Source organism: Eublepharis macularius, chromosome 8, assembly GCF_028583425.1.
Source record: "Eublepharis macularius isolate TG4126 chromosome 8, MPM_Emac_v1.0, whole genome shotgun sequence".
NCBI classification, from domain to species: Eukaryota; Metazoa; Chordata; class Lepidosauria; order Squamata; family Eublepharidae; genus Eublepharis; species Eublepharis macularius.
Genome location: NC_072797.1, coordinates 104,206,264 through 104,231,704, shown reverse-complemented (window position 1 = coordinate 104,231,704; position 25,441 = coordinate 104,206,264). Strand labels below are relative to the sequence as shown.

The 25,441-nt window shown below is 40.7% G+C and overlaps 2 protein-coding genes across 3 annotated transcripts in view; one reads left to right on the top strand and one right to left on the bottom strand.

Moving 5' to 3' along the window:
• The window catches only part of GLDC (glycine decarboxylase), a 47,301-nt gene extending 32,798 nt beyond the window's left edge, over positions 1-14,503 (top strand). Inside the window, exons 17-25 of the mRNA XM_054986624.1 lie at positions 4,926-5,051; positions 6,611-6,760; positions 7,562-7,674; positions 9,504-9,645; positions 10,446-10,557; positions 12,043-12,138; positions 12,517-12,689; positions 13,070-13,150; positions 13,662-14,503. Of these exons, the coding sequence (XP_054842599.1) occupies positions 4,926-5,051; positions 6,611-6,760; positions 7,562-7,674; positions 9,504-9,645; positions 10,446-10,557; positions 12,043-12,138; positions 12,517-12,689; positions 13,070-13,150; positions 13,662-13,805 (1,137 nt within the window). The 3' untranslated portion in view covers positions 13,806-14,503. The remainder of the gene's footprint in view (positions 1-4,925; positions 5,052-6,610; positions 6,761-7,561; positions 7,675-9,503; positions 9,646-10,445; positions 10,558-12,042; positions 12,139-12,516; positions 12,690-13,069; positions 13,151-13,661) is intronic.
• A 1,302-nt stretch (positions 14,504-15,805) lies between these two features.
• Positions 15,806-25,441, bottom strand: part of UHRF2 (ubiquitin like with PHD and ring finger domains 2) — a 122,498-nt gene continuing 112,862 nt past the window's right edge. Inside the window, exons 12-16 of one of the 2 annotated variants that reach the window (XM_054986518.1) lie at positions 23,493-23,630; positions 22,716-22,872; positions 21,465-21,580; positions 20,141-20,239; positions 15,806-18,634 (exon numbers count right to left, since the gene is read on the bottom strand). In XM_054986518.1, coding sequence (XP_054842493.1) covers positions 18,488-18,634; positions 20,141-20,239; positions 21,465-21,580; positions 22,716-22,872; positions 23,493-23,630 — 657 coding nt within the window. In that variant the 3' untranslated portion in view covers positions 15,806-18,487. Of the gene's footprint in view, positions 18,635-20,140; positions 20,240-21,464; positions 21,629-22,715; positions 22,873-23,492; positions 23,631-25,441 lie in introns of both variants that reach the window. The other variant, XM_054986517.1, reaches the window with a different exon arrangement.

Sequence of the window (25,441 nt, the reverse complement as noted above, 5' to 3'; positions counted from 1 at the left end):
CTCTGTAGCTGACCTCTGCTGCCTAGTATAGCAATTCAAAGAATGAAACTTAGTGTGTGCATAACACAGATTGATGCAGAGTGGTAGTTCATTAATGATTTGTTCTTAAGTAAATCTTGCTGTTGTCAAAAAATGTTCTTACTGAGGTACGTCCTTGTGATGGGAGAACAGCTTATAGCACATGATGAGGTTCACTGCTGAAATCCTGGAACAACCTCATTAGTTAAATTAAAGTTGAAATTAGCACACACACAAAAAAAGGCCTGCCAGGGTTGGCACCAGCTGCTACAGTTTTCTAAAACTTCACTTGGGGGCATTTAGAAGGCTTTTGTGTCAGGATTAGAACAGCCTTGAAAGTTGAAAGTCATGGCCTGGTTACTTTACGCACACACATAAAGGTTGGTATTTATATGCATAAACTAAAAATCTATTATTGGGGTTTCATTTGAATAGTCATCCTCCAGCTTCCCCCCCCCCCCCGCCCCATTGCTCTGTGCACTTTATTTGATCTCTGGTTTTCTGTTACAATTGTTGAGTCTTTGTCAGCTCGGTGCAGTTGGCTCACAGCCACATAGAACTGGGAACAGGCAAGCCAGCAATGGATCCCTTGTTTGATCCATCGTTCCGTTCTGACAAGGCTCGTCTTCTGCCTCTGGCAGCTTTGCAGTGGGGAAGCACTTGCAGTCTTCTCCACCTTCTTTCTTCCCTTTTAGCTCTGTCCTGTGGAAGCGTGTAACACAGTTAAGAGTTTTCACACTTTGGATTTGTTCATGCTTTATGCACCGTGTGATGGTTTCTTTTAAAATATGTAACTGATAAGTATGACCACTTGTGTCACAAAGAATCACCTTTTTAGTGACAAATGGCTAGCCTTTGCAGCAATTTCAAGATCTTTATTTGAAAGTTTTACACTTACATCCCAATTGATTGATTTATTATGAATCCTGGTGTCCCAGCTCAATGCTCTCAAGACATTGTCACCTCAGATGGCTGTATTAAAAAAAGGCCTGAATTCTCAAACTGCAAAATGGTTAGCACTACTTCCCACAATTAAGAGGACTTGTGTGGATGTTGTTATGACCTGAGTGGTGCCCTTGACAGATACTTTCTCTAAGCCCAAGTATGGGAGGGAGAGTAGCATGGTACAGCCTGAGCTCATCAGATCTCAGTAGCTAAGCAGGATCAGTTCTCAGAACGCAGACCACAAAGGAAGGCTCTGCAGAGGAAAGCATTGGCAAACCGCCTCTGCTTATCAATTGCTTTGAAAGCCCTTCGTTGGGACCACCATAAGTCAGTTGTGGCGACAGTAGGTTTGTGCAGTTCAGTTCAGAATTCAGCTTAAAATACTGGATTTTGACTGATTCAGTAAAAAATGGGAATTTCAAGTGAAAAAAACCCCCACAGGTATGCCAAATTTTTACTGAATTTTCAGTAAAATTCGGTCATTATTTACTATGAGAAAATCACACTGGGGGCTATCCAGTGGGCTGAGAGGGGGTCATTTTCAACTAAATTTCACCAAATTTGAAGGGACACTAATCCTGACTGTCCTCTAAAGACTCCCAAAGTTTCATGAAGATTGGACCCCAGGGGCTAATGTTATGGACCCCCAAAGAAAGTGCTGCCATCCACTATCCATTATTCCCTATGGGGTAAATATCGGGGGGTTATTGGGGGGGCTGGGTGGCATTTTTCAAGCAAACTCCACAAAATTTGCAGAGGACCCCCTCCTAACTGTTCTCTAAAGATCCCCCAAGTTTTAGGAAGTTTGGACCCCAGGGGCCAATTCTATGGGCCCCTAAAAAAGGTGCACCTAGCCACTCATTGTTTCCTGTGGGGAAAAAGTCAAAGCTAACTCCCATTGCAGAAACACACTAGGGCAAGGCTGCCATGGTCAAGGCACCCTCCCAAATGCAAGCTGAGCTCACCCCAGAGAAAGCCCAAGAGAACCAAACTCAAGCAAGGGAATGGAATGTCCCCAGAACCAAAGTGAAGTAGGGGACCAACATCACATCAGAGAATCACATCAGTTTCACCCAAACCATACTGAAGCAAGGGACACTGTTGCAACTTAGCCCAACAGAAACAGGGTCATTCACAGCAGCAAGGCACTGGGTTTAGCCAGTGGAGAAACACCACAGGACAGAACCAAGTAGTATCCATTCACAAGCACAAGGCATTCCCTTGCTTCAGTTTGCTTCTGTTGGGCTAAGTTGCTCATTGGAGAGCCCCCAGAGTGATTTTCCCATGGAAAACAATGGCTGAATTTTTCAGAAATAGCAGAACTGAATTAGAGAATCAATTCAGAATTCAGGGAATTCTGAATTCTTTCTCAAATTCAGTTTTAGGAACCTGTATTTACCAATTTTTTTTAATACACACCCCTACTTGACAGCACTCCATACACACACAAGCGGCCTCATATAGTTGTAACAGAAATAAGATGGAGGAAGGGAGGTTACTGACCTCCTTGGAGGAGGAGAGGGATATAAATTAATATATAAAGACCTTTGTTGTAACTTTACAACAAAGTTATTTATTACATTTTTGTTGCAACTTTAGCATGCTCTTTTACTACTTCATAGAAAAGGTCTCTCACTAGTGCATATTTTCTTTTTAACAACGTGCCTATTAAAAGAGGGTTTAGGGAAGACATCCAAGGAAAAAGGCTTACCATTTAAAAATATGAGAATGTAAATAAGCAGATTTGTGTGCTAAGGGGCTTTGGGCATTACAGTATTTATGAGAAGATTCTGTGGTGGAGTAGTGGAACTCGATTACTCAATCTTTACTCTTTCTGGAGCCCTGGTTAAGTATCCAGTTCTTAGCAAAATTCAATTCAAGGTCTTTACTATCAACCAGATGAAGTCTATTTGAAATAAGGATGCATCCAGTCCTGTCCCTTTAGGGTTAAATCCCTCTCTGTTACTAGGCATTTGAGCCAAAGATCTTCCATTGAAGTCAGCAAACAGTTCCTTCCCTCTTCTTATTCATTTTTTCTTTGCTATCTGCAGAAAATGTGGAAATTAGGGAAAAGTTCTGGTCCAGCTATTTAGAGATGGTTCTTTAAGCAACTGGATCAAGTCTTGGACTTGGTTAGACTGCTCACTGGAAATTCTTGAAATGAGGTTTAATCTGATTAGCAGTCCAAGGGCACAGAGACCTTGTTTCACCTCCACTCGTTTCACAATCATCCCTAGCTGTATAACTGATGCTAGAGGACAAGAAGAACATACCCATGAGATCTTTCAGATCCACAGTATATCATTTAAACTGTGCCGCTATGTATATAGATGTTGCTTTGTATGTAGCATCTACATGTATCCACCCAGTATAACATCCACTCAGGCTTTGGATTTCTGGTGTGCTAAAACTATACAGGAATGAAAAAGAAAAGTATGGCCGTTTCTGCAACCGCAGTAGAGACAAGGGAGGGGTTACCCACAGAAACGTTTGCACTCTGTGTGCACGCCGCAACAATAATGAATGATTATACAATTTTCAAAGTGCAAGTGCCTCTTGTTCGTTGAGCCAATATTGCAATTCATACAAAGACCATTGCTCATAGGACAATTCATACATGTGCAAATCGTACAAGTGCAAAATCATACATGTGCAATTTCATTTTCTGGTGCAGTACAGCTCTACAATACCAGGTATATAAGTAATACAATGAATTTTATACAGATTCACTCCTTCCTCTCCTTCAACTAGTTCTTCCCAAAGGTGGTGTAAAGCCCAAATGAATTCCAAAGGAGGGAGTGGAGACCGCCACGCTCAATCTGGGGCCGGCTACGAACGCAGATTTCGTGCCACCTTCTTCAGGAGCGTGCCATCTATGATGAAAACACTCTATGAGTATGCTACCCATTTACAGCCTTTTCTCCATAATACCCCTTCCCTGTAGTTCACAATCTTTCCTACTTACAAACACTCCCCAATAGAATGTCACCACCACATTTCTCTCATCGCCTGGTTAGTAGGTATGCTTGTTCTCTTCCTTGTACGTCAAGGAAGCACATAGCATGTGAGGTTACAGCATACAGTGTGTGGTTGCTTTAAGAAAGGGTGGTACCAACAGGCTACATCTGATTTATATAGGGGGCAGTTTGCAATGACGTACAAGGAAGAGAACAAGCCTACCTATTAACCAGGCGATGAGAGAAATGTGGTGGTGACATTCTATTGGGGAGTGTTTGTAAGTAGGAAAGATTGTGAACTACAGGGAAGGGGTATTATGGAGAAAAGGCTGTAAATGGGTAGCATACTCATAGAGTGTTTTCATCATAGATGGCACGCTCCTGAAGAAGGTGGCACGAAATCTGCGTTCGTAGCCGGCCCCAGATTGAGCGTGGCGGTCTCCACTCCCTCCTTTGGAATTCATTTGGGCTTTACACCACCTTTGGGAAGAACTAGTTGAAGGAGAGGAAGGAGTGAATCTGTATAAAATTCATTGTATTACTTATATACCTGGTATTGTAGAGCTGTACTGCACCAGAAAATGAAATTGCACATGTATGATTTTGCACTTGTACGATTTGCACATGTATGAATTGTCCTATGAGCAATGGTCTTTGTATGAATTGCAATATTGGCTCAACGAACAAGAGGCACTTGCACTTTGAAAATTGTATAATCATTCATTATTGTTGCGGCGTGCACACAGAGTGCAAACGTTTCTGTGGGTAACCCCTCCCTTGTCTCTAAAACTATACAGGAAGCAGCTGCAAGCCCAGTTTATATATGCTGCAGGGCCTGTGCAAGTTTCCATTGATACATTCTTCTTGCCTGCTAGCATCTTTTTGAAATCAAGCTGTAGTATAATGACTTGAGGATTTAACTAGGTTGTAGATTGGGTTATTAATATGATTTGATTAATTTGCACAAGCATTTTGTTACTAACTTTAGCATTCATATTTTTAAAGGTTTGTCTTATTCCAAAATCTGCACATGGAACTAACCCAGCAAGTGCTCAGATGGCAGGAATGAAGATTCAGCCAGTGGAAATAGATAAAGATGGAAGCATTGATGTGGGCCATCTTAAAGCAATGGTAGGTTTGTTCTGTGGCGTTGCTTTCCTTTCTCCTTGCACTTGTATAAGCTGCCATTAGGACTTGCCTCTTCTTTTCCTTGATTAGAAAAATTATAAATGTCTTTTAATTTTGAAAATAAATTCTGTGGCTAAAATCACATTGAGGGAAATGGATTTAATGAAAGAGATCTTATGTAATCTTATGTGCCTTCTATCACTGTTATGCACCTTTACTATTCTCAGGAGCTAATGTCGCATTTGTAATGCAACTTGCAAGAAAATGAAACTTGAAACAAAAGACCAAAGCAGTATGCTATACATGTAAATCACTGTGAGATGTAAGATCAAAGTACTGTGAAGCTTGCTACCAGTAGATTGCGCTCAATAAGTTTAGAGAACCTGTTTGTTTCCTAACACCTGTTTCTTACTTGATACAGAAACCCCTTTGTGAAACTGTCCATGCAAAATGTTGCAATGAAAGCTAGCTAGATTAACAACATCTCTCAAGGCTGAGAGAGAAAACCACAAAGAGGAGAAGGGGGACTGAATGTAATTATAAGTACATTCCAGGGGAGGAGAGTGCTTCTCTCCCACGGAATCCAAAGAAATATTCCCTGCTTGAAGCCCACAAGGTTGCAAGAAGCGACATAGGGGTGCTGCTATTAAATGTTACGTAGACCAAAGGAATGGGCATGAATGAGAAGCCTATGAAAGAGATGTGTGAGAAAGGAAGGAAGATGTTCCTTCCAGAGATAAAACCAAGGACAGATAAGATAAAGAAATAGCGATCTTGTAATTCTGTAACTATGCTGCTGACCTAAGTTGTTTCTTCCAATCAGAATACCCTTAGATACTTGTATCATGAAAGGTGGTCGCCCACTTGAGCCAATGGGGGCCACTGCATTTTCTGAGCCAACAGAATAACAAATATTATAATTAACCAAAAGGTATTCATTGCTTTGTACTGCTATTGTAGCTTTGATGAGCGTTGGGCACGAGGGGACCTTTTACTCTTTGTGTAACCTTTGTTCCTCCATCATTTAATAAATGGTTATAGATTGCTTCATCCGCAGGACTCCGCGTCTGTCTCTCATTATGATTGGCTAAAGGGACATTCGAAGTACCAGTTGTGTACTACAAACCTGGAGGCTTGTCCGGGATGTACATTTTATAAAGGCTGAGATACAGTTGTAAATCAGCCCTCCTGCCTGACCAGTTTTAAACTCTAGTCAACTGATACAAATGGTTTTCCTTATTTTTTTCCGTCTTTCTCTCCTACAAAGAGCTGAAAAGCTCTTGAAGAGGCATGCATTAATTTGGCTGTGCTCCAGTTCATGATTGTTTCCCATTTACTAACATAATGTAATAAAAAATAATGGGAAATATCAATTTGAAAGAGCAAATAGTAGGTAGTTGCAACTGAGCATTTGGTATACTAAGGAAATAATGCATGTTTCTCTTTAGCCTGGATGTTTCTATTTAGCCTTAGTTCTCTTTGCTTTGACATGGGGAAAGACGACGGAAAATGTTGACCCTCCTTGACCTTTCACATGCTTTTCATGTTTCTCCAATCTGAAGGTGGATAAGCACAAAGACAACCTTGCTGCTATCATGATCACATACCCCTCCACTAATGGTGTCTTTGAAGAGGAGATCAGCGATGTGTGTGACTTGATTCACAGACATGGAGGCCAGGTTTATTTAGATGGAGCAAATATGAATGCCCAGGTGGGTAATGAGTTTCATGGGCTGCTTCTGTTAAATGTGCAAGCATATTTACTTCATCACTATTAAGAAATATTACAAGTGTTTCCAAATGATTTCATTAGAAATGGTTGATGTGATGCAGGGATTGTATGCTGGGTCTGGATATGTGAAGGCCCAGGCCTGAGCAAGGATTTTCTGCATCCAGATCTAAACCTGTAGTAATTACTGAACCACACTGCCTTTTTCTGTTTGCATAACTCCTTTGGTTGTTCTTGTATCTGGTGCATTTTAATGCTAAAAAAACAATCCTCATCTGTTCTTTCTGAGTTCTTTCTGAGTTGACTGGCAGGATACATATTTTCCAAATAAAGAACGCAGAATGAATACAAGCAAAACTCAACATTTATTGAAGCAAAACAAGTTTTAACTGATCATCTTTAAGTCAACTCCTGTTTCATAAATTCATCATAAATAAAATAAACTATGATTTCATGTTACGTCTGAAGTGAGTCAACACACCTTGTCATGATGGGGAAATCCCTGATGTTTATTGTTGATTTCGGAATATCTTTCACAATTGCCAAATTTGCCAATGTAATACACAGATTTAGAACTTGAATTTTCAAACCATCCTTTAGATAAGAGAGTACATTTGAGCTGAAGTGTACAGATAGGTGGGAATTATATTAAACAGTGTTAGTTAATGTTCTAGAAAAAAAACTAAGCTTGCCAGATTCTGAAATCTTAAATTGCAAGAGATTCAGTGTCCCCTTAAGGCCCTCCACTCTTGTATTTGCAATGTTCTGATGTCCTTCCTGCTAGGTTGGCCTGTGTCGTCCTGGAGACTACGGATCAGATGTGTCTCATTTAAACCTTCACAAAACTTTTTGCATTCCTCATGGAGGAGGAGGACCTGGAATGGGACCAATTGGAGTGTGAGTATCTGGCTCGTTTAATATCTAAAATGTGTATTTCAAGGAAGCTAGCGTAGTTGAGGATGGAAAAGAGTAATGTTAATATGCAGCAGGCAGTATAATCTGAGCCTACAGTTTTTCCTTGGAAATGGAAGGCAAACTGGATAGTTCCAGACAAGGATTTCAGATGTGGGAATGGTCACAACAATTCTTGCACGTACTCCTCCTGCCCTATGTTTATGAATGGAGAACTTTTCTCTAGGATAGTTGGCTGCACTCTTTTATTCTCTCAGCCTCTCAAAGAGGCAGTCATCCTCTTATTACTTAAAAAAAAACAGACAAAACTAGACAAAAATGATGGAGCCAATTATTGCCCAGTCTCTAATCTACTCTTTCTAGGCAAAGTGGTTGAAAGAGCAGTACTTGACCAGCTCCAGCCCTTTTTGGACAACTCTTGTCTTTTGGACCTGTTTCAGTCTGATTTTAGGCCAGGCTATGAGATAGAGATGGCTTTGGTGGCTCTAGTTGATGACATCTGCCTGAATGCAGACAAAGACCATGCCTCATTGTTGCTTCTCTTGCAACTATCTGCAGCCTTCAGTATAGTAGACTTGGTTGGAAAAGCAGAGCTCTTGAAGGACATTGTACTTCTGACCTTTGATGGAGTTCAGTTGACCCTGGGCTGACTTACTGTAGTTAAGAGCCATGGGGTTATACTGGATCCAGTGCTGCTAGAGAAGCAAGTAAACACAGCTGCAAAAAATGCCTTCCAGAAACTCAGACTAACTTGGAAGATGGCCACCTACCTTGACACAGCCGATCTGGCCACCTGGATTCATGGCACAGCAGACTAGACTACTATAATAGGCCTCCCTTCAGAGTTGACTTGGAGACTCCAGCTGATGGAGAACGCTGCAGCTCATTTACTCTCAGGAGCTAGATGGAGCATGCATATCATACCCATTCTGCAACCACTCCACTGGCTTCCCATCAGTTACTGGACTCAATTCAATGTCATGACTATCACATGGCCTTGGCCCCTCATATCTGTGTTACTGCCTATCCCCCTATGGTCCCACTCTCCTGGCTTTCCACAAACTATGCAAAACTGAATTATTCAGGAGGGTTTTTTTACCCAGATTATAGAGCTGTGTTATAAGAAGTAGCTCAGAGAGATACATCGGTAGGGTCAGGGATTCTACACTACTCTGTTAGTTACTGTCTGCTGTTGGTTACTGATGTAGACATGTGTCTGCTAGGGAGTTTCCACATAGCTACATATGCCAAGTAAATTAATTATGCTTTGTTTTAGAAAGATTTTATTTCTGTTCTCAGCTTTATGCTTGTTTTTCAGATTTCTGCTACTATAGTAAGTTGTATCTCTTTCACTGATCGTCCTAACTATTGTTCATTACTGTGCATTGCCCAGTGAATGTCCTAGATTGTATTTTCATTTGCATTGCATAATCCACCTTATCTCTCAGTGAAAAAAGCGAACAATAATAATAATTCTGGGAGGTAACATAATTTTTGATTCTTTAAAATGGAATTTGTGGAAAGAGATGAAGAGTTAGATTTAGTAAAGGAACTATAATGTATAAAAATAATTGGTGCATATGTTTTATACCATGTTGAAGTATTTATTACAAGCTATTAAACACTGACAATGGCATGATGGGATAAAAAACCGTTGGAATTAAGTTTATGTCGCTGAAGTTTTATCCTTGGCTATTAGACTAGGACAAGCCACTTTCCTGAAATTCTGAAGGCAGTTTTAGCTTGAAAAGAAGGACGCTGTGTGGGAGGAGTTTGACTTACACAATCTTTTTTTTTTTTTTTTTTTTTTTTAGGAAGAAGCATTTGGCTCCCTTTCTGCCTAGCCATCCAGTCATTGCATTACAGGATGATAAGGATTCAAGCCCACTAGGGACAGTTAGTGCTGCCCCCTGGGGATCCAGTGCTATACTGCCTATATCTTGGGCTTATATTAAGGTTTGGTTTTTTTGTCATTTGCCCCATACAGCTGCTATTATTGATTTTAAATTTAAAAAACGGTCGAGATCTGAATAAATATTGAGACTTTGCCATCTATAAGAAGAGATTCCACCATGTTTCCCCAATGTATCAAATTCTATACACGTAACAGGAGGATTGAGTAGGCCATTAGTCATTTCTACACACACAATCTGACCAGTCACATTCTGGAAGTATTCTCCCAACCCCCATGCTAACACTTCAAATGCTAATACTTCATGATAGTGTACAAAATCAGCCACCTTTTATCCCACGGTTGACAGGGAACAAACATAGAACTGTCATCTGGCAGTAAACGTTTGTTTGACGTGGGCAAATAGGGTTTGGTGTTTGTTTTGTTTTTGTCCCTGTATAGCTTTAAAACCAGATTCTATGAATAAATGCAGACTCTGCCTTTATTCTGAAAGCTTGTGACACTCAGTCTTGTGTTAGATTTGGTTATATGTGTTGTAAATCAATATTCTCACAACATCAATAGAAATTACTCATGGTGGTTCCAACATTCCTAGGTTGAGTTTCCCTTAAATGAGATCCTGGAGGAAGTACAGTTATAGAGAACCTACCGATTCTTTACTTTCAGTATACTAGCCCCCTAGATTCACGGAGCATTGCAACTTTCGACTATATTTTTGTAAGGTAAAAAAAAACAGATTGAAATGATCAGTTGGCCGGCACAGCACTTTTTGATCAGATAAATGGGGTGGAAAATCTGGGATGATGATGATGATGATGATGATGTATCATTGCTGTCTTTTCAGATGATGGGAGGAAAAGGCCTTAAGCATGCATCGGAGATTGCAATATTAAATGCTAACTACATGGCAAAGAGACTAGAGAAGCACTACAAGGTCCTCTTTAGAGGAGCCAGAGGCAAGTATCTCTGTGGCATTGTATTTTGTCCACAGTAAATGGTCCATGTTTTACAATACATTGATGAGCAGCGAAGCCTTCCCCATAGAAAGGCTGTCCTTGACTTTAAAACTATATTTCATGCATATTTCCACTTCCTTTGAGACTACTGAGTGCAGTTTGACTAGCCATAGGAGAATTGTGAAGGTAAATTTTTCTCCTTTCCATATAAGTAAGCTGAATCATTCAGTTTTCTGTAAGTTTTTGTCCTGATGAGTATGCAGCCTAGTTCACAGTGAAGTACAGCAGTGCAACACCACATAACTTTTTCCATGTTCACACTGTGGGGGATTTAACTAGCACAGCATTGTATTTTCTTTTCCCAATCGCTTGTACTGAGATGTGTCACCAACCGCTGAGGCATCCTATTCTACCCACTTCCTTTCCCCGTTGCTCTGCAAAAACATGCTCAGAGAAAGTGTTAGGCCTAGGGATGTGTGCTCAGGTATATCTGGTTTAAAAATATACCCCAAAAAACCCTGACTAGTATTTTTAGTGTATTTTGAAATCTTGGATATACTGGTATTCCTATCCCAATTAATCCTGAGCGTATTCGGGAATAACTGGGGCTGCCATTTTAATGGTCGCAGCAGCTTGTTTGCTTGCTTTTGCAGCTTTTCTGGAGGGAGGGTGGAGGGAGGCGCTCACTGTAGGCAAATGGCATTGCGTGTTAGGGAGAGCTCAACTGTCTGCCCCAATCACAGCGATTCTCTTATAGCCCACAAGCTGGCCTCTTGGCTGCAGCTTCAGGTTGGTATGTTTTGGAGTGCTTGCTTTTGGCTGCTTTGTGCCTTACCTCTGCTGCCTGCTGCCATGTGGATTCTGGAATTCTCTGGTTTGGCATTGGTTCTTTTTACATTGGGAGACTTGGTCAGTGGCTGCTCTTGCATGTTTGGCTAAAGCTTTTGTGCTCTGGAAAAAGTATTGGATTTCCTTCTCATAGGAAACCATGGAGAGTAGCTGGTGACATCTTGTTCAGAGGCCTGTAGAATCGGACCCACTGAATTGGACCCATTAGAAGACATGCCCCCCAGAAAGACTCCCCCATAGGGAATAATGGACCCAGTTAATTTCAGTATCCAGAAAAATCCGTATCACAATACAAAACCACTATGGGAATAGTGATATTTGGCATTCCCAATACCTGAAAAAGTATCAATTTTTTTTTTCGTGCATATCCCTAATTGGGCCAATTATAATCTAAATAATACAAGCAGGAAGGCATATATGGATGTTTTTGTGAAGAACGCATTTTCAAAAGCTGTAAAAGCACTTATGAGCATATCTGGTATAGGCAGTTATAATTTGTGATTGAATATTATTCTGTACATTATTGTGTGGTCCTCAAAGGCTCCAGGGTTGTGATCGCTTCAAAATAAATATACCTGATCTTTTGTGTTTCATTCTTCAGAGTTGCTCAGCATATAAAATTCTGTTCATATCCAGGTTATGTAGCTCATGAATTCATTTTGGATACCAGACCATTCAAGAAAACAGCAAACATTGAAGCTGTGGATGTTGCTAAACGGCTCCAGGATTATGGTGAGAAGTCCAAAAGAATTATGGGCTAGCTTTGGGTTTCCCCTTCTCTTCCTGCTTTAGTACCATTTAGGCTCAGCTGTTTTGATAACCACAAATCTGACAATTAAGGAGAGATGGCGTTAGTTGTGGTGAGAGAGGACACCTTTCCCCCCTCTGTAAAGTGATATAACGAATAGATCAGCAATAAAGCTTTGCGTACAGTTTTCTGTATGAAGGAACAGATAAAGTCACAGAGCATTTACTGAACTTCCAAAAATGTGCTCCTCGTGCTTTTTTAGAGCTTGTTCTAGATGTGAAAGCTTCTGGTTGCAAGCTACTCCATGCCTGCTGATGTACTTTCTATTTGCTATTCGAGCTAATAGAGTTCTTGTTTGCTAGGATTCCATGCTCCAACAATGTCATGGCCAGTGGCAGGGACTCTTATGATTGAACCAACGGAGTCAGAAGATAAGGCAGAACTAGACAGATTTTGTGATGCGATGATTAGTATTCGACAAGAAATTGCTGATATTGAGGAAGGAAGAATGGATGCTCGAATTAACCCTTTAAAGGTGAGCTTAAGCAAATGGCTGTCTCTGTCAATGTAGTTTCAACGTTTCTAAGTAAACTTGTATTATGTTTGAGGCTAAGAATGCATTGTAGAAGATGGGAGAATCTGCTGTTTTCACTGTACTGTGAACATAGGTATTCTGAATTTTAGCACTGAAAAAAGGAAGAAAATATACAGCTGCTTTCATGTGTTATGCTCTACAATCTTCTGTTCTAAAGATATGGGCACATAGTTGGTTTTTAAAGCATCTACAAGAGAGTATCTTGAATTCACTGGCTACTGCACTTCAGAAAATTATGCCTCCTATTAAATGAAAAGTTTTGACTAGGTGAACACTTTCTCTGTGCTAAATCTGTTTGTATCTTGATCTTGTTGGCTTAGATGTCACCACACACTTTGACCTGCATTGCTACTCCTAACTGGGATCGTCCTTACTCTAGAGAAGTTGCAGCTTTTCCACTAGTAAGTATAAGAGAGTATAAAGACAGTAAGGGAGCTAGATGTAATTCATTCATGGTGGAACCTTGTACCTATGTGGCATCCAAAAGACTGCAGACAACCAACTTGGGTCTTATGCAGCTTTGCATATATTCTCCAATAGCCCTGTTCATAGCAAAGAAAGGTTTTGCTGTAGGCACTGGTGGTCTGAACACACTACAGGCCTATATATACTGTGTTTTCAGTGGCCAAGACCGAAAGAACCCTTAAGTAGCTCTGAGTGTCTATCTGGGCTTCAGACTGATTTATCCAGGAGCAGCCCCCTTTTCCTTCCCACCTTATACCACTTGGTAAACTGCTTTTGAAACCAGTGTTCAGAGCATAGTTCCCTGGCACGAGACCCTTATATGCCTAAGCATGAAACTAGTTTGAATTTTGGCTTTTTTACACTCCTGCATATTCTGTCTCATTTAAAAATGAACTGACCGCCCAACTTTTCTTCTTTCTAAGTATGTGTTTCCTTTCTGTTTTTCAGCCGTTTGTGAAACCTGAGAACAAATTTTGGCCCACAATTGCTCGAATTGATGACATTTATGGTGATCAGCATCTAGTTTGTACCTGCCCTCCAATGGAAGTCTATGAATCCCCTTTTGCTCAGCAGAAGAGAGCATCATCTTAGAACCAAGCCTCCTCCTCCTCCTCCCCCCCTTCCAAGTACGCAGGGTGTTGTAATGTTTTTTTCAAAGCAACTGGGTTCAGATCTCACTGCTGCATTTTTAGTCCACAAAAATGGATTACTTTAGCCCAGTGAGCAAATTTATATACAGTGTATATTTTTGTAATCTCCATACAGTTAATTTCTGTGCAGCTACATGTAAATACTTATTTTAGGTGGAAACCAATTGACTTGTTTCAGTGCCTCAATGTCCGTGGCAGTCCATACTGGAGTGGCCTTGATTTGGTACTTGATTCTATTCAGAATCAGGGCCACTCTCAACTTTCTGCTTAAACTATGTCATGGCAGTGTCTATGGCCCTGCTCTTCAAAGTGCTCTGTGATACAGAGCAGCCATTTATTTTGAATGGAATCTGTATATTGTTAGACTCGTTTTAGGATTCAGGCTGCATGACTAAAATGTAGCTTCAGTACATCTTTATAAACTAAAGACATGGTCTGTAATCCAACACAGAGCTAGGCATGCTGAAATCCAGTAAGATTAATTAATTTAAGCATACCTCTCTCTGTATTAAGATAGTGGCCATAGATTTTGTTGTAAATGTATATTGCCTTTAGCTTTGATGGTGTCATTAGGGAAGAAATTATTTTTCTTTTTGTAACTTTCCAATATTACTATTCTAATAAAATTTAGTAGACTTCAAACAATAGCTTTTGGTGTTTGATTTCAAACCGAGAGACCTTCTTCTGACATATTTACAGGGTGTTTGGTAGATATGTACTGGGACCAAATAAGTGTCCTCTTAGACTGATCTATAATTCTGTTCAGTGCCAGTACTGCTCTTTCACAATACTCTAGTTTCTGGTTACTGAAAACAAAAAGGGGTTATGAACTCATATAAATTTGCTTTTTAAAAAACATAAGTGGTGTTCAATCCACTGGCAATATTTGCATTTGGACCTTCTATATCTGGCACCAGCACTCTCCAGTGTGGTGCCTGCCAGCATGTTGCCTGCGTCCTGACTTCTTCCCCTGCCAGTCACATTCCTTCTTCTGCAAGATAAGCAGGTGGCAGCTGTGGCCACAAGTGCCTTTTATCAGCTTCATCTGGTTAGCCAGTGGCAGCCTTGCCTGGGCAGAAAGATCTGGCCACGATAGTACATGCCTTAGTTACATCTAGATTAGATTACTTCAATGTGCTCTTATGTGGCTGCCTTTGAAAAGTGTTTGGAAACTTCAATTGGTGCAAAAATCTTTAGCCAGGATGCGGACTGGAGTGTGTCGGAGGGAACATATCACTCCAGTCTTAGCTCATCAATAACTGGTTTGCAGTTTGTTTTCAGGCACACTTCAGGATACTGGTGCTGACCTTCAGCCCTATATGGTTGGGGACCAATGTACCTGAGTGACCTCCTACTCCCTTATGAACTTATCTGACAACTACAATCATCTTCAGGTGCCTCTGCCTTCTGAGACTAGGCAGATGGCCACTCAGGAGAGGGCCATCTCAGTAATGCCATCGAGATTGCCTGTCCCCTTCTATAGCCATCTTCTGCCAGCAGGTGAAGGCTTCGTTTTGCTTAGCATTCCCTCAATGATCCCCTCTTTTCTTCCTCCAATGTTCTAAATCATTTTAATGATGTATTTATGTACTGATTCTAATGCTTCTTAAAATGAGGTTTTGTTAGCCAACTTGGTGGCCCTATAAGGGCAGAAAGGCAGGATAAAAATATTGTAAATAAATAAGGCGAACGGACTATTTACACACTCCAGTCTCAGCCGGGGAAGCCCACACCACCCTTCTAGCATCTCTGTCATTCGACAGAATACTTCCATGCACGTGCCCCAAATAAAATCCATTGTATGCTGTATTCAATTGCATTCTCCTACAAGAGTCTGAGTCTACAAAGGTTTGACAATAAGGCACCTGCCATAATTTATTTCAGTTACATAAAAATTAGTAAACTTGGGTAGTTACTTTGATAGCAACCAGTGTGTGATAATGCCCAGTACCCATTCTCAGAATTCCAAAATGCATGCAGGCTTAATAAGTTTGAGGAATTGCATCTTACTCTTTTCAGTACCTAATAGTAAAAAAGTGTTCTTCCTGGCCCCTATATGTTGGTTCTTTTTGCACTTCCTAATCAAGGTTCATTAGCAGTGAAGTGGCTGGCTTTCTTGCTGTTGAATTTTCTAGATACTTGCTTTCTATGAAACAAGTAGGCTAAGATGACCCTGATCGTAGAGCAAGAGGTTTTTCTGTGAATCATTGGTGAATATCCTCAGACAGTCTTGCTTATTACTTGCCTCATCATTTTTAAAAATGCTGTTTATTGCATTTGTAGTTAGGTAATGCAAGAAATTAGCAATGAAAAAATACTAGTGGCTGGGCTTGCTGTAACTGGAATTTGACTAACTCAGAAGAATGACATCCACTTCTTACTCTGTAACTTGTCTAGGACACTGTCTGTGTAGTGCAATTTGCAACTGTAATTAACGCAACTCCGACACATTGAATCTGTCTTACTTGAAGTAAAGGATGAGCATACATCCTTTAATAGGATACATCAGAAAACAAATCAGTCAATTGAAAGCGTATCATACAAGGAACAAAAATGTGTCAGCAATCACCAAAGAAGAATTACATATTAAAGACACACCAATTTAAATCTGGCTGGCATGAAAACAACTGCAGTAAATGCATGGTTAAATGGCTGGTTACCAAGTGCCAACTTGCTTAAATGGCATACCCAGGGGCCCACCTCAGATCACTTCCATACTGCTTGCTCACTGCCCCTGGGTTGGAGAGCCAGCACATGTGTGACTTAGGCATGGCATGGGCTGTGCTGGGAGTGAACTGTGGGTCTTGGCCATGGCTACTGCTTGCTTCACACTGATGTCCTCTTGCTGATGGGTAACAGATTTGTTAATTGCAACTCCCATTCCCCATTGATGCCTGTTATCAAACTTTACTGTGTACAGCTGTTGCTCAAAGCCTGCTAAAATAAGCAACATCAAGAAACTAGTCAATAATTGTTTTCTGCAAGTAAGTTCTGCACAACTTTTAAATAACATATACATGAGCATTGACAGGCAACTTAATTATTTGAATTGTTAAAGCTTGCTATTAAAAGAACAGGAACTATTCAGACTTTGCCAAACCACTTAATCCCCATTATGGCACTTTGGTAAGCTACAGTTGATGAAGACAGACACAGTAATATTTTTGACATGTAGCTCTGTAAATACAAAAAAAAAGAATTCAAAAAGATAGGCAGAGGCGAGGATCTGGTATATCAGAGGAGAAAAATCTTATCTTTTATAGATTTCTCTGTGTTTTCAGTTAAGGCCATGAACTTTCCAGGTGGCTTTAAGGAATTCTGTCCCCAATCTGCAATATTGAAATTAACAGTGGCCTGTTTTAAGGGCTTGTTACGATTACTGAAATGCTCTGAAAACTCTGCACTAGACAAGAGTATTGACATCTGTTGTTGTAACAGCAGCAAGTCATCCATTGAACTGCAATCAAAGCCATGTATGAAAACTCATCCAGTTAAGGCTTTTCAAAATAGGTTTTGTTTAACATGCCACTTTCCAAAAGACTAATCTAACTCCTAGGCCTTGTCAAACACATTGGCCCATATTATCAAAAATTTCAAATGGGATTTTCACATACTGTTATAAAAAGCCCTCCTTTAGAAAAAACAGGTACCCCCTCAGTTTCATGGCTGTAAAATACACACAATTACCAAGATTTTCTGAATCATAAAATATTTAATAAGGTATATGGGGAGGAGGAATATACTGTATATAAAATTTCAGATCACAATATGAAGCAATTTGAGCCCTCTCCAAGAAGCTAGCACTGCTCTCAATGCTGTGTTAAGATGTATTGCCACTGATACAAGACCTACTAAAAGCATACAGTATTACCTAATACAAAAAGTGGCTTGGGTTCATATGAAATCGTTTTTACACAAGTCGAGTGTCTGGAATACCCTCTCTTAAGTGCAAAAAACACAAATCACTTTACATTAACAGCAACAATGCATTCATATTGTTCTCAGTCATTAGTAGTCAACTTGCATAAGATACGAGAGCACAAGGACGCTCACCAAAATAGACTAAAAGCCTGTTCTTGCAAAAGAAAGAAATACAGCCTAACGGGAGGAAACACAAACGAGGATTATGCACACCACAGAATTTGATGTTCTGTAATCAAAGCTGGTTTAAGTGCTGTCTTCTGGTGGTAAAAATCAAACTGCATGGACCAGACAAAACTAATTGTTCAGGAGGCAGTGTGTAGCTAAACTTCATTCAACCTGCTCTTAAAGTTTCCCACAAATTGTTTTCCTCCATCTGAGGTAGTTACGAAAATTTGAAACTTTAATTTGAAACACTAGCTACTGTACCCAGTCAGAGCTGAAGCTTCTGTTTTTCCTGTATACAAACTAGTTGTCATCTGTCCAAAACTACCTTCAGTGTTTGAAAGACAGCTGAGAATTCAAAGTTCTTGCTACACCAAAAGATTGCTAAATGGGAAAGAGAATTGGATTAGCTGTTTCACAATGTGGCCATAAAGAGAATTTCCCTCGAGCCACCTGGTCCACTGTTGAGCTTTCCTGGTTTCTTCTCTTTTTACAGTCTGTAAGTCATTAGGAGAAGTATGTGGAGTGGTTCACGTATCATCGTCCTTTGCTGTAACCAGGGAAGAACTGGTCAAGTAGTGTCTGCAGGATCTTGTTAGGAACCATAGTGTAGCTCTTTCCAAGGTCATGTCGGCAAGCCGGGCAAGTGAAGACTTCAGCTCTGAAAGAGCGCTGTAAACAGCTCTAGAACACAGAATGACAAGGCACATGTTTAAGACGGGGCTGGGGCTCAGGGCCTGTGCTTGCCATGCAGAAAATCCCATGTCCAATTCTAGCATCATCAGCTAAAATGAGCTGGTACTAGGTGATGTGAAAAATCTCTAGCTACCAAAGACCCTGGAGAGCTGCTGTCAATCTGAGTAGGCAACACTGAAAACACCCAAACACCCAAAACACCCAAGAAAACGTCATAGCTACAGTGCTTTAAATTTTTCTAAGGAAGTCATTTTATATTCTTTTAACAAACAAACACTCCGCAAAGCTTAAAAACACGTGTTACCCTTTGCACAAACAAAATACTGATCCAATGTGCTAGTCAAAGTCAACCCACAACAAATCAACAGATGTTTAAAAAAAAACCTGGAGTCACACTTTAAGTATGTTCTTTCAGCTGCAAAGGAACAGAGCAGCAGCAATGAAATGGGGGAGGGGGCGCTAAATTGGTTAATTTTATCCTATATACTAGTTAGTATTTTTTTCAATGCAATTGAAGGTAAAATGACCTCAGTACTATCCCAGTATACAGTATCAATTACCAGCAGGGAAGTGTGGCATGCAAGACCGCAACTGAGGAATATACAATATACGGAGTATGGAATTATAGAAGACTGAAACTGAAGTTGTGTCATCTTTTCCCACTTCTCAGCTATAGGTTTTAACAAAAGAACTTTTTTTTTCTTATTTAAGTTTTAGTATATGCAGAGAAATGACAAACACCAATCTTTTTTCTTAATAACTACTAAGTATTCCTGCACCTGTAAAACTCCAAACTTGATCAGGTTTGATATATTTAACAGTAATACTACTGTGTTTACTCTCACATTAAGTGATTTAACATCACTCTGATAGTTCAAGAAACAAAATGCAACTACTGTTTAAGGTGAGGGACAAATTATGGCTACCAAACCTGTTCAATTTTCAGATGAACTTCAAGAAAGATGTCAATTCTGATTTCATGATTGTGGGATTAATTAGCTTTTTCTCTAACCAGCAGCTTCTGGGAGATCATTCTTTTGTTATGTGGATGACTGGCTGATATTTACTGAATGGCTGTAAAGTAGCCTATGACAAGTGGGACCCTATGAGAAACTCATGAATAAATTCCCTAAATATCCTCTTGATTTCAGACACACACACCTAGCCACCTTTTTACACCTTTTCCGACTGCCACCACCTCCTCTAATCTTTTTCCTTCCACACCCTACTATAGGATATCTCAATGTTCTATAGTAGACTGACACACATACATCTGACTATGAATTTCATAATACTTTTACTATTTTAATGAAATGAAAGCAATTAAATGATTAATTTAACCCCACCATAAACATACCAGGGGATTCCCACCCCCACCCCCCTTTAGCTGGAATGCTTAGTCTAGTTACTTCCATGGGAACAGACAATATGAGTGTGGGATAGAAGATGACACTTCCCTAGTCCTTCAGAAGAACCAAGTTCAAGAGTACTTACTTTACAGACATTGTGGAGGCACTCTGTGGTCACCGGTTGGTAAACCAGCTCCTGGCAGCAGACACACATAAAGGATTGTTCCAGTTTCTTCAAAAACTTCTAGTACAGCAAAAGTGAAAAATAATTCAGATAATGAAATCTTAGTATGGGCACATCCAGAAAAATCAAAACAGCAGCAAAAATATTAAATTTTTTAAAACAAATGGCACTTCCAAAATAAGGAGCAGGCTTCCTCTCCATGCCCCTGGCGTTATGTCTGCCAGGCAACAGACTCCTCTCTCCACCCCGTCCCTGCCTTCTTAAAGATGTAACAATCAGGTATGCTCCTTCCATGTGTACTGATGAGGGGGCTTTGCCAATACGTCCATCATTGCCCTTCTTCAGCACCTGAGCTACAATATAGTAGTTTACACAAGCACCCTTCACTGAGGCAAGGGACTTGAGACGGGAGTGCTGGATGGAGAGTAAACTAAGAGCTATTTCTCCACGTGCAGCCCCTCAGCCTTCTCCTTGGAGGTAAGATCCTCCATTTTATATCGAAGCTATTCAAGTTAGCCTTTACAGTTGTTCCAGCTTGTTACCTGCTTTCTTTGTCTAGTAAAGCTCATTTAATGCAATTCACCTCTTCCAAGAGCTTTGGTGTGACTTGGAACATAGTATGCAAACACTCTGGGTAAGCAGAAAGCAGGTGGTATTTGTGGAAAGACAGCAACCTGGTGGGGCATGACTAAGCCGCAAGCATTTGTATGACTGGGAGCAGAGATGGGATGCTTGGGAGAGTTTGGTGGAATCTGCATATGACTGGAATACACTGAAATTAGCAGCACATTTCATTCCTGATCTTTTTGGCAAGGAAAAGGGCTCACAAGGAACCCTAGCAGCTTCCTTCAGTTAAGGGGGTATGGCTTAGTGGGTGCCTGCCATTCCAAAAGTGGCTGAAGAGTCAGGAGCATGGCTTCCTCACTTTTGCTTTGCCGGTGGCCAACAGTAAATAAGCTGGCACCTCAGTAATGCTTTGCTCTGAGCTGGGTGAGAAGAAGCTGGCTGGGATACCAGCTGGTTGTCTGGACAGGAAGCAAAGAAAAGAGCAACAACACTGCAACCAGTAATTTGCAGGGCAAGCCAAGTTTCAGTAACTGTTGGCAGGCCCATTTCTGGTTTCATAAGCATACCACAATTAAAAATAAACCATGGATTTGTATTACATTCAAACAAACCCTGTACCTCCTGTTGTAAAGTCAATAAATATTTTATATGTGAATCTTCTACAGCTGTTGTAAGAATGGTTAAAACTGGAGAACGTAAAGTACTCTAGAACACATACTGGTCCTTCCTTAAGAGAAGCAAGAACTTCATCCCACAGTTTCTGGTTTGGAGAGTCTTTCTGAATCAACCACTGCTGTTGCTGAGTTAGCTGGAAAGCTTCCCCTTTCCCACCATCTCCCATCCGCCTGGCTTTGGCTGGTTTTGGAGGTTCTTCTACAGCTTCTGAAAAATATTATTACCACACTACCAGTATCACCTTGCAATGGATTTTTAGGATAAAAATATCTGGTTATTCAATCTGGGCAAGATTAGTGAAACAATAAGAGAGATTCCTATTCACCTTACCTCTGCACAACTAGATAATTATAAAATCCATTTTTTGTTGTTTTTTTTTAAAAAAGGTAAAGCAGAAAAAATGTTGACTGTAAAATATTCATGTTTCTTCAATCTCAAGCTCTGATACCTTTATGCACATTATATTCTGGCAAAACATCCATCTCACTTCTACTAGAACAGGCTCAAACAGCTACTATACCTCTAAACCCCACAGACACTGCAAATGTGTTCTAACTACACTAAGGGCCACCCGGAGACAATCAGGTGGGCACTGCATACATCCCACCAAATTTCAAACAGTGTGCATGAAAGGCAGAAGAGCTTCCTCCCCAACAACAACTTCTTCAAGGCAAGAGTTTCACAGAGATACTAGCAAATCACTGTCCACAAATAAACTGAAGTGAGACAGTTATCCTCACTCTCTTTGCTTTCAACAAGACTGGCTTATCTGGTAGTTTTTCCATGATGTTGCCAGAGAATGATATTCTCATTTAAGTCTTAGAGCTAAGCTACAAGAGACAAATTACATGAGGATGTGCACGTGAAGGGAGTTGCAATGTTAGCCGGGAAGCTGAGTTTTAAAAGAGATAGGAAGGTTTTGTCAATTTCCCTTCTCTACAGAGCCAGCAAAGATCACTCCTCAGAGGATTTCCTAATTTCCTCTTTGCCTCTGAAGGCTCTGTCAGTTTCACCTCCTCTTCTAGGAGGCAAAGAGGAAATAAACCCTCTAGAAGCAATCTTTGCTGGCTCTGCAGAGAAGGGAAATTGACAGAGCCTTCCGACCTCTTTTAAAACTCAGCTTCCCAGCTAACATTGCAACTCCCTTCACGTGAGCATCCTCATGCAATTTGTCTCTTGTAGTTTAGCTGTGAGTTAAGGCAAAATGTGTTCATATTTGTCCTTATTTCACATTCCTATTTCAAACTGTCTCCACCACCCCTGCATTTTCTTATATTCCTTTATACAATTCTACTGGCTGTACACAGCAAACGATGTCCAGCAGCCATACCATCATCAACTGGCCTTTTCTGATTTCCATTGCTCTGTTCTGTTGGCTCCTGTTTTACAATTTTTTTGACTTTATCCTTCTTTTCTTTACTAGCCATGGCTTCCAAATAGCCTTCTGGATACTAGAAGCAAAAAAAGCATAACTTTTCAGAAATACTCTAAACAAAACTCACATTAAAAACAACACTATCTTGATTTTTTTTTTAAAAGCCAAGCTAACATTTTTGCTAAGAAAATTAGATACAATGTATCATATGTGAAAAGGCTTGCATCCCTTGGGGTGGGAGAGGAGAGCTAAAAAGCATTCACCCAAGAAACTGACTCAACAAATACCAATGTCATCATTGCCTAAAACACAGCTGTATCTTATTTTTCAGTGTTTACTCAGAGACAACATGTAGATCAGTAAGCCAGGACATTTTAGCCAGCTCTTTAGCACAGAAAATCATTCACAGGACTGACAGTCGTTTATCAGTCTGGAAATTTGGAGATTAAAAAGGTAACAAATGAATTTAGTTTGATCATTCAGTACTTGATGTAAGTAACATGTCTATTGTGGATCCTAAAACATTTTCAGTGAAGATTAGGGAAGAAACTAATTCATTCTATTTTAACTAATCCATCCAGCATCTTCAAAACTGATCTTAGCACTGCCTTGCTATATGGGATTTTCAGCTGAACTTTTTCTGTTGCGTATCTTACAATGGATATTTTTTTCAGTATAATTTTGGCAAGTTCTAACCTGTAAACTCAGGCCCAGTTTCTTTGACCGTTCAATTCCTTCCGAAGTCCAAGGCGCAGGTTCAGCATCATCCCTTCTCAAAAGATAGCGCCAGACTAAGAAACCACATTTCCCAATTTCTGGCCAGTATTTCACCACCTACAAAAGTTCCTTTAGTTGTTATACATTACCTTTTACAGTCTGAGAGCTCCTACACATGTATATCTTGTTAAATCTCTCTACACATTTATTTTTAAATTATGAAAAACTGAGTAAGTTTCACTTTTAAATGCTAAAACATTTTCAGGAGAGATTATTATGTCAAGTCTAAAAAGGTAGTTGCTGATTGTCAGATCAGCCCATGGAAAAACCAGTTTCATTCAGTACGGTCCAGGATGAAAAGTCTCATTGAGACCTAGGAGGATGTGACAGGCATGGAGGAACTCTTTGATCCCTGTCCCTCGAAGTTCTTGGCATAGCCCAGCCCAAGCTTCAGAGTCAGGGGGGTGGGGGATTGCTATAGTCTACCAGGATTCTATCACCTTCTTCAGATGTTCAGTTAAGGAGACCAGATTTCAAGTGTATGTATCTAATGAGATCATGAGAAAGACTGTAGATTCTGCTGGTGTACCACCCTCCTCAGAGCCCAGCAGTTTCATTGTCCTGTGTTTTGTAGCTGGTGTTGAAGCCCATTTTTAATCCTCTGAGATTTTTAATCCTTTTAATCCTTTCACCTATTGTGAAAGATGTATTGCACTGAGCCACTCTTCCATCATCCCATATCTCTTTAACCCAGCGCTCCCCACATAGGGTTGCCAGTCTCCAGGTGGTGGCTGGAAATCTCCCAGAATTACAACTGGTCTCCAGGTGACAAAGATCAGTTCCCCTGGAAAAAATGTCTCACTTGGAAGATGGATTATTTGGCATTATACCCAGCTGAGGTTTCTCACCGCCCCAATCCTGCTCTCTCCAAGCTCCACCTCCCAAATCTCCAGGAATTTTCCAATATGGACGTGGCAACCCTATCCCCCCAGTACCTTCTCAGTCTTTTGGGTCGGCCCTGAATGGGTCACCATACAAAGTAAAATTTGAACTTGTGGGTCACCATATCGAAAAGGCTAAGAGTGTTACACTGTTTAAATGTTTTACACAAAACAATCAAAATTGTCTGGGATATTAGACTACACGAGCGAGAGGGACCACAAGGACTCATGCAGGGCATCTCATTTTCCCCTCCCCCACCACGTCTTCTTTCCCTTCCCCGCTCCCCCCATAGCCTCTCCCCTTTTCCTGCTTCCTTCTCTCCTTCCCACCCACCTTTATCTGCCGAACCATTCTCTTCACCTCCCACCCGGCAGCCTCTCCCATATGGCCCAGCTGCGTGATGTCAACTGAGCCAGGCCGTTGCATGGCTGGAAACCTGCAAGGACTTGCAGGGGGCACTTCACTTTTCTCTGTATTCCTTTTCCAACACTATTTTCTCTATCCCTCCTCCTGGCAGCCTCTATATGCTCACCTTTCCCAACATTCTTCTTGCCTCCAAAGCCACTTACCATTTATCTGCTCCCCTTCACCTATATTTATCAATTTACTTCATGTGTATACTGCCTTTCTCCACAACGGGGATCCAAAGCAGTTTAATAATTTTCCTTGCATCCATTTTACCCTCACTGCTACTCTATGAGGTAGGTTAGGTAGAGAGAATGTGACTGGCTGAAAATCTTCCAGTGAGCTTCCACAGTAGACCGGTGATAGCAGCCAGGGTCTCCTAGAGCCTACTCAGAAATTTTAACCACTACATTACACTGGCTTTGCGCGAGAGGGTGTGTGATGTTTTTGTAGCAAGCAGCCACAGCTGGGTGACTCATGCAGGTCATGTTGTATCAAGTTGTCTGGTGGTTGCTTCTGGGTCTGGTCCCTGGTCCTCCCTCAAAGGCCAAAACTGCCCTGGAAAGGGCCTTGCCTCTCCC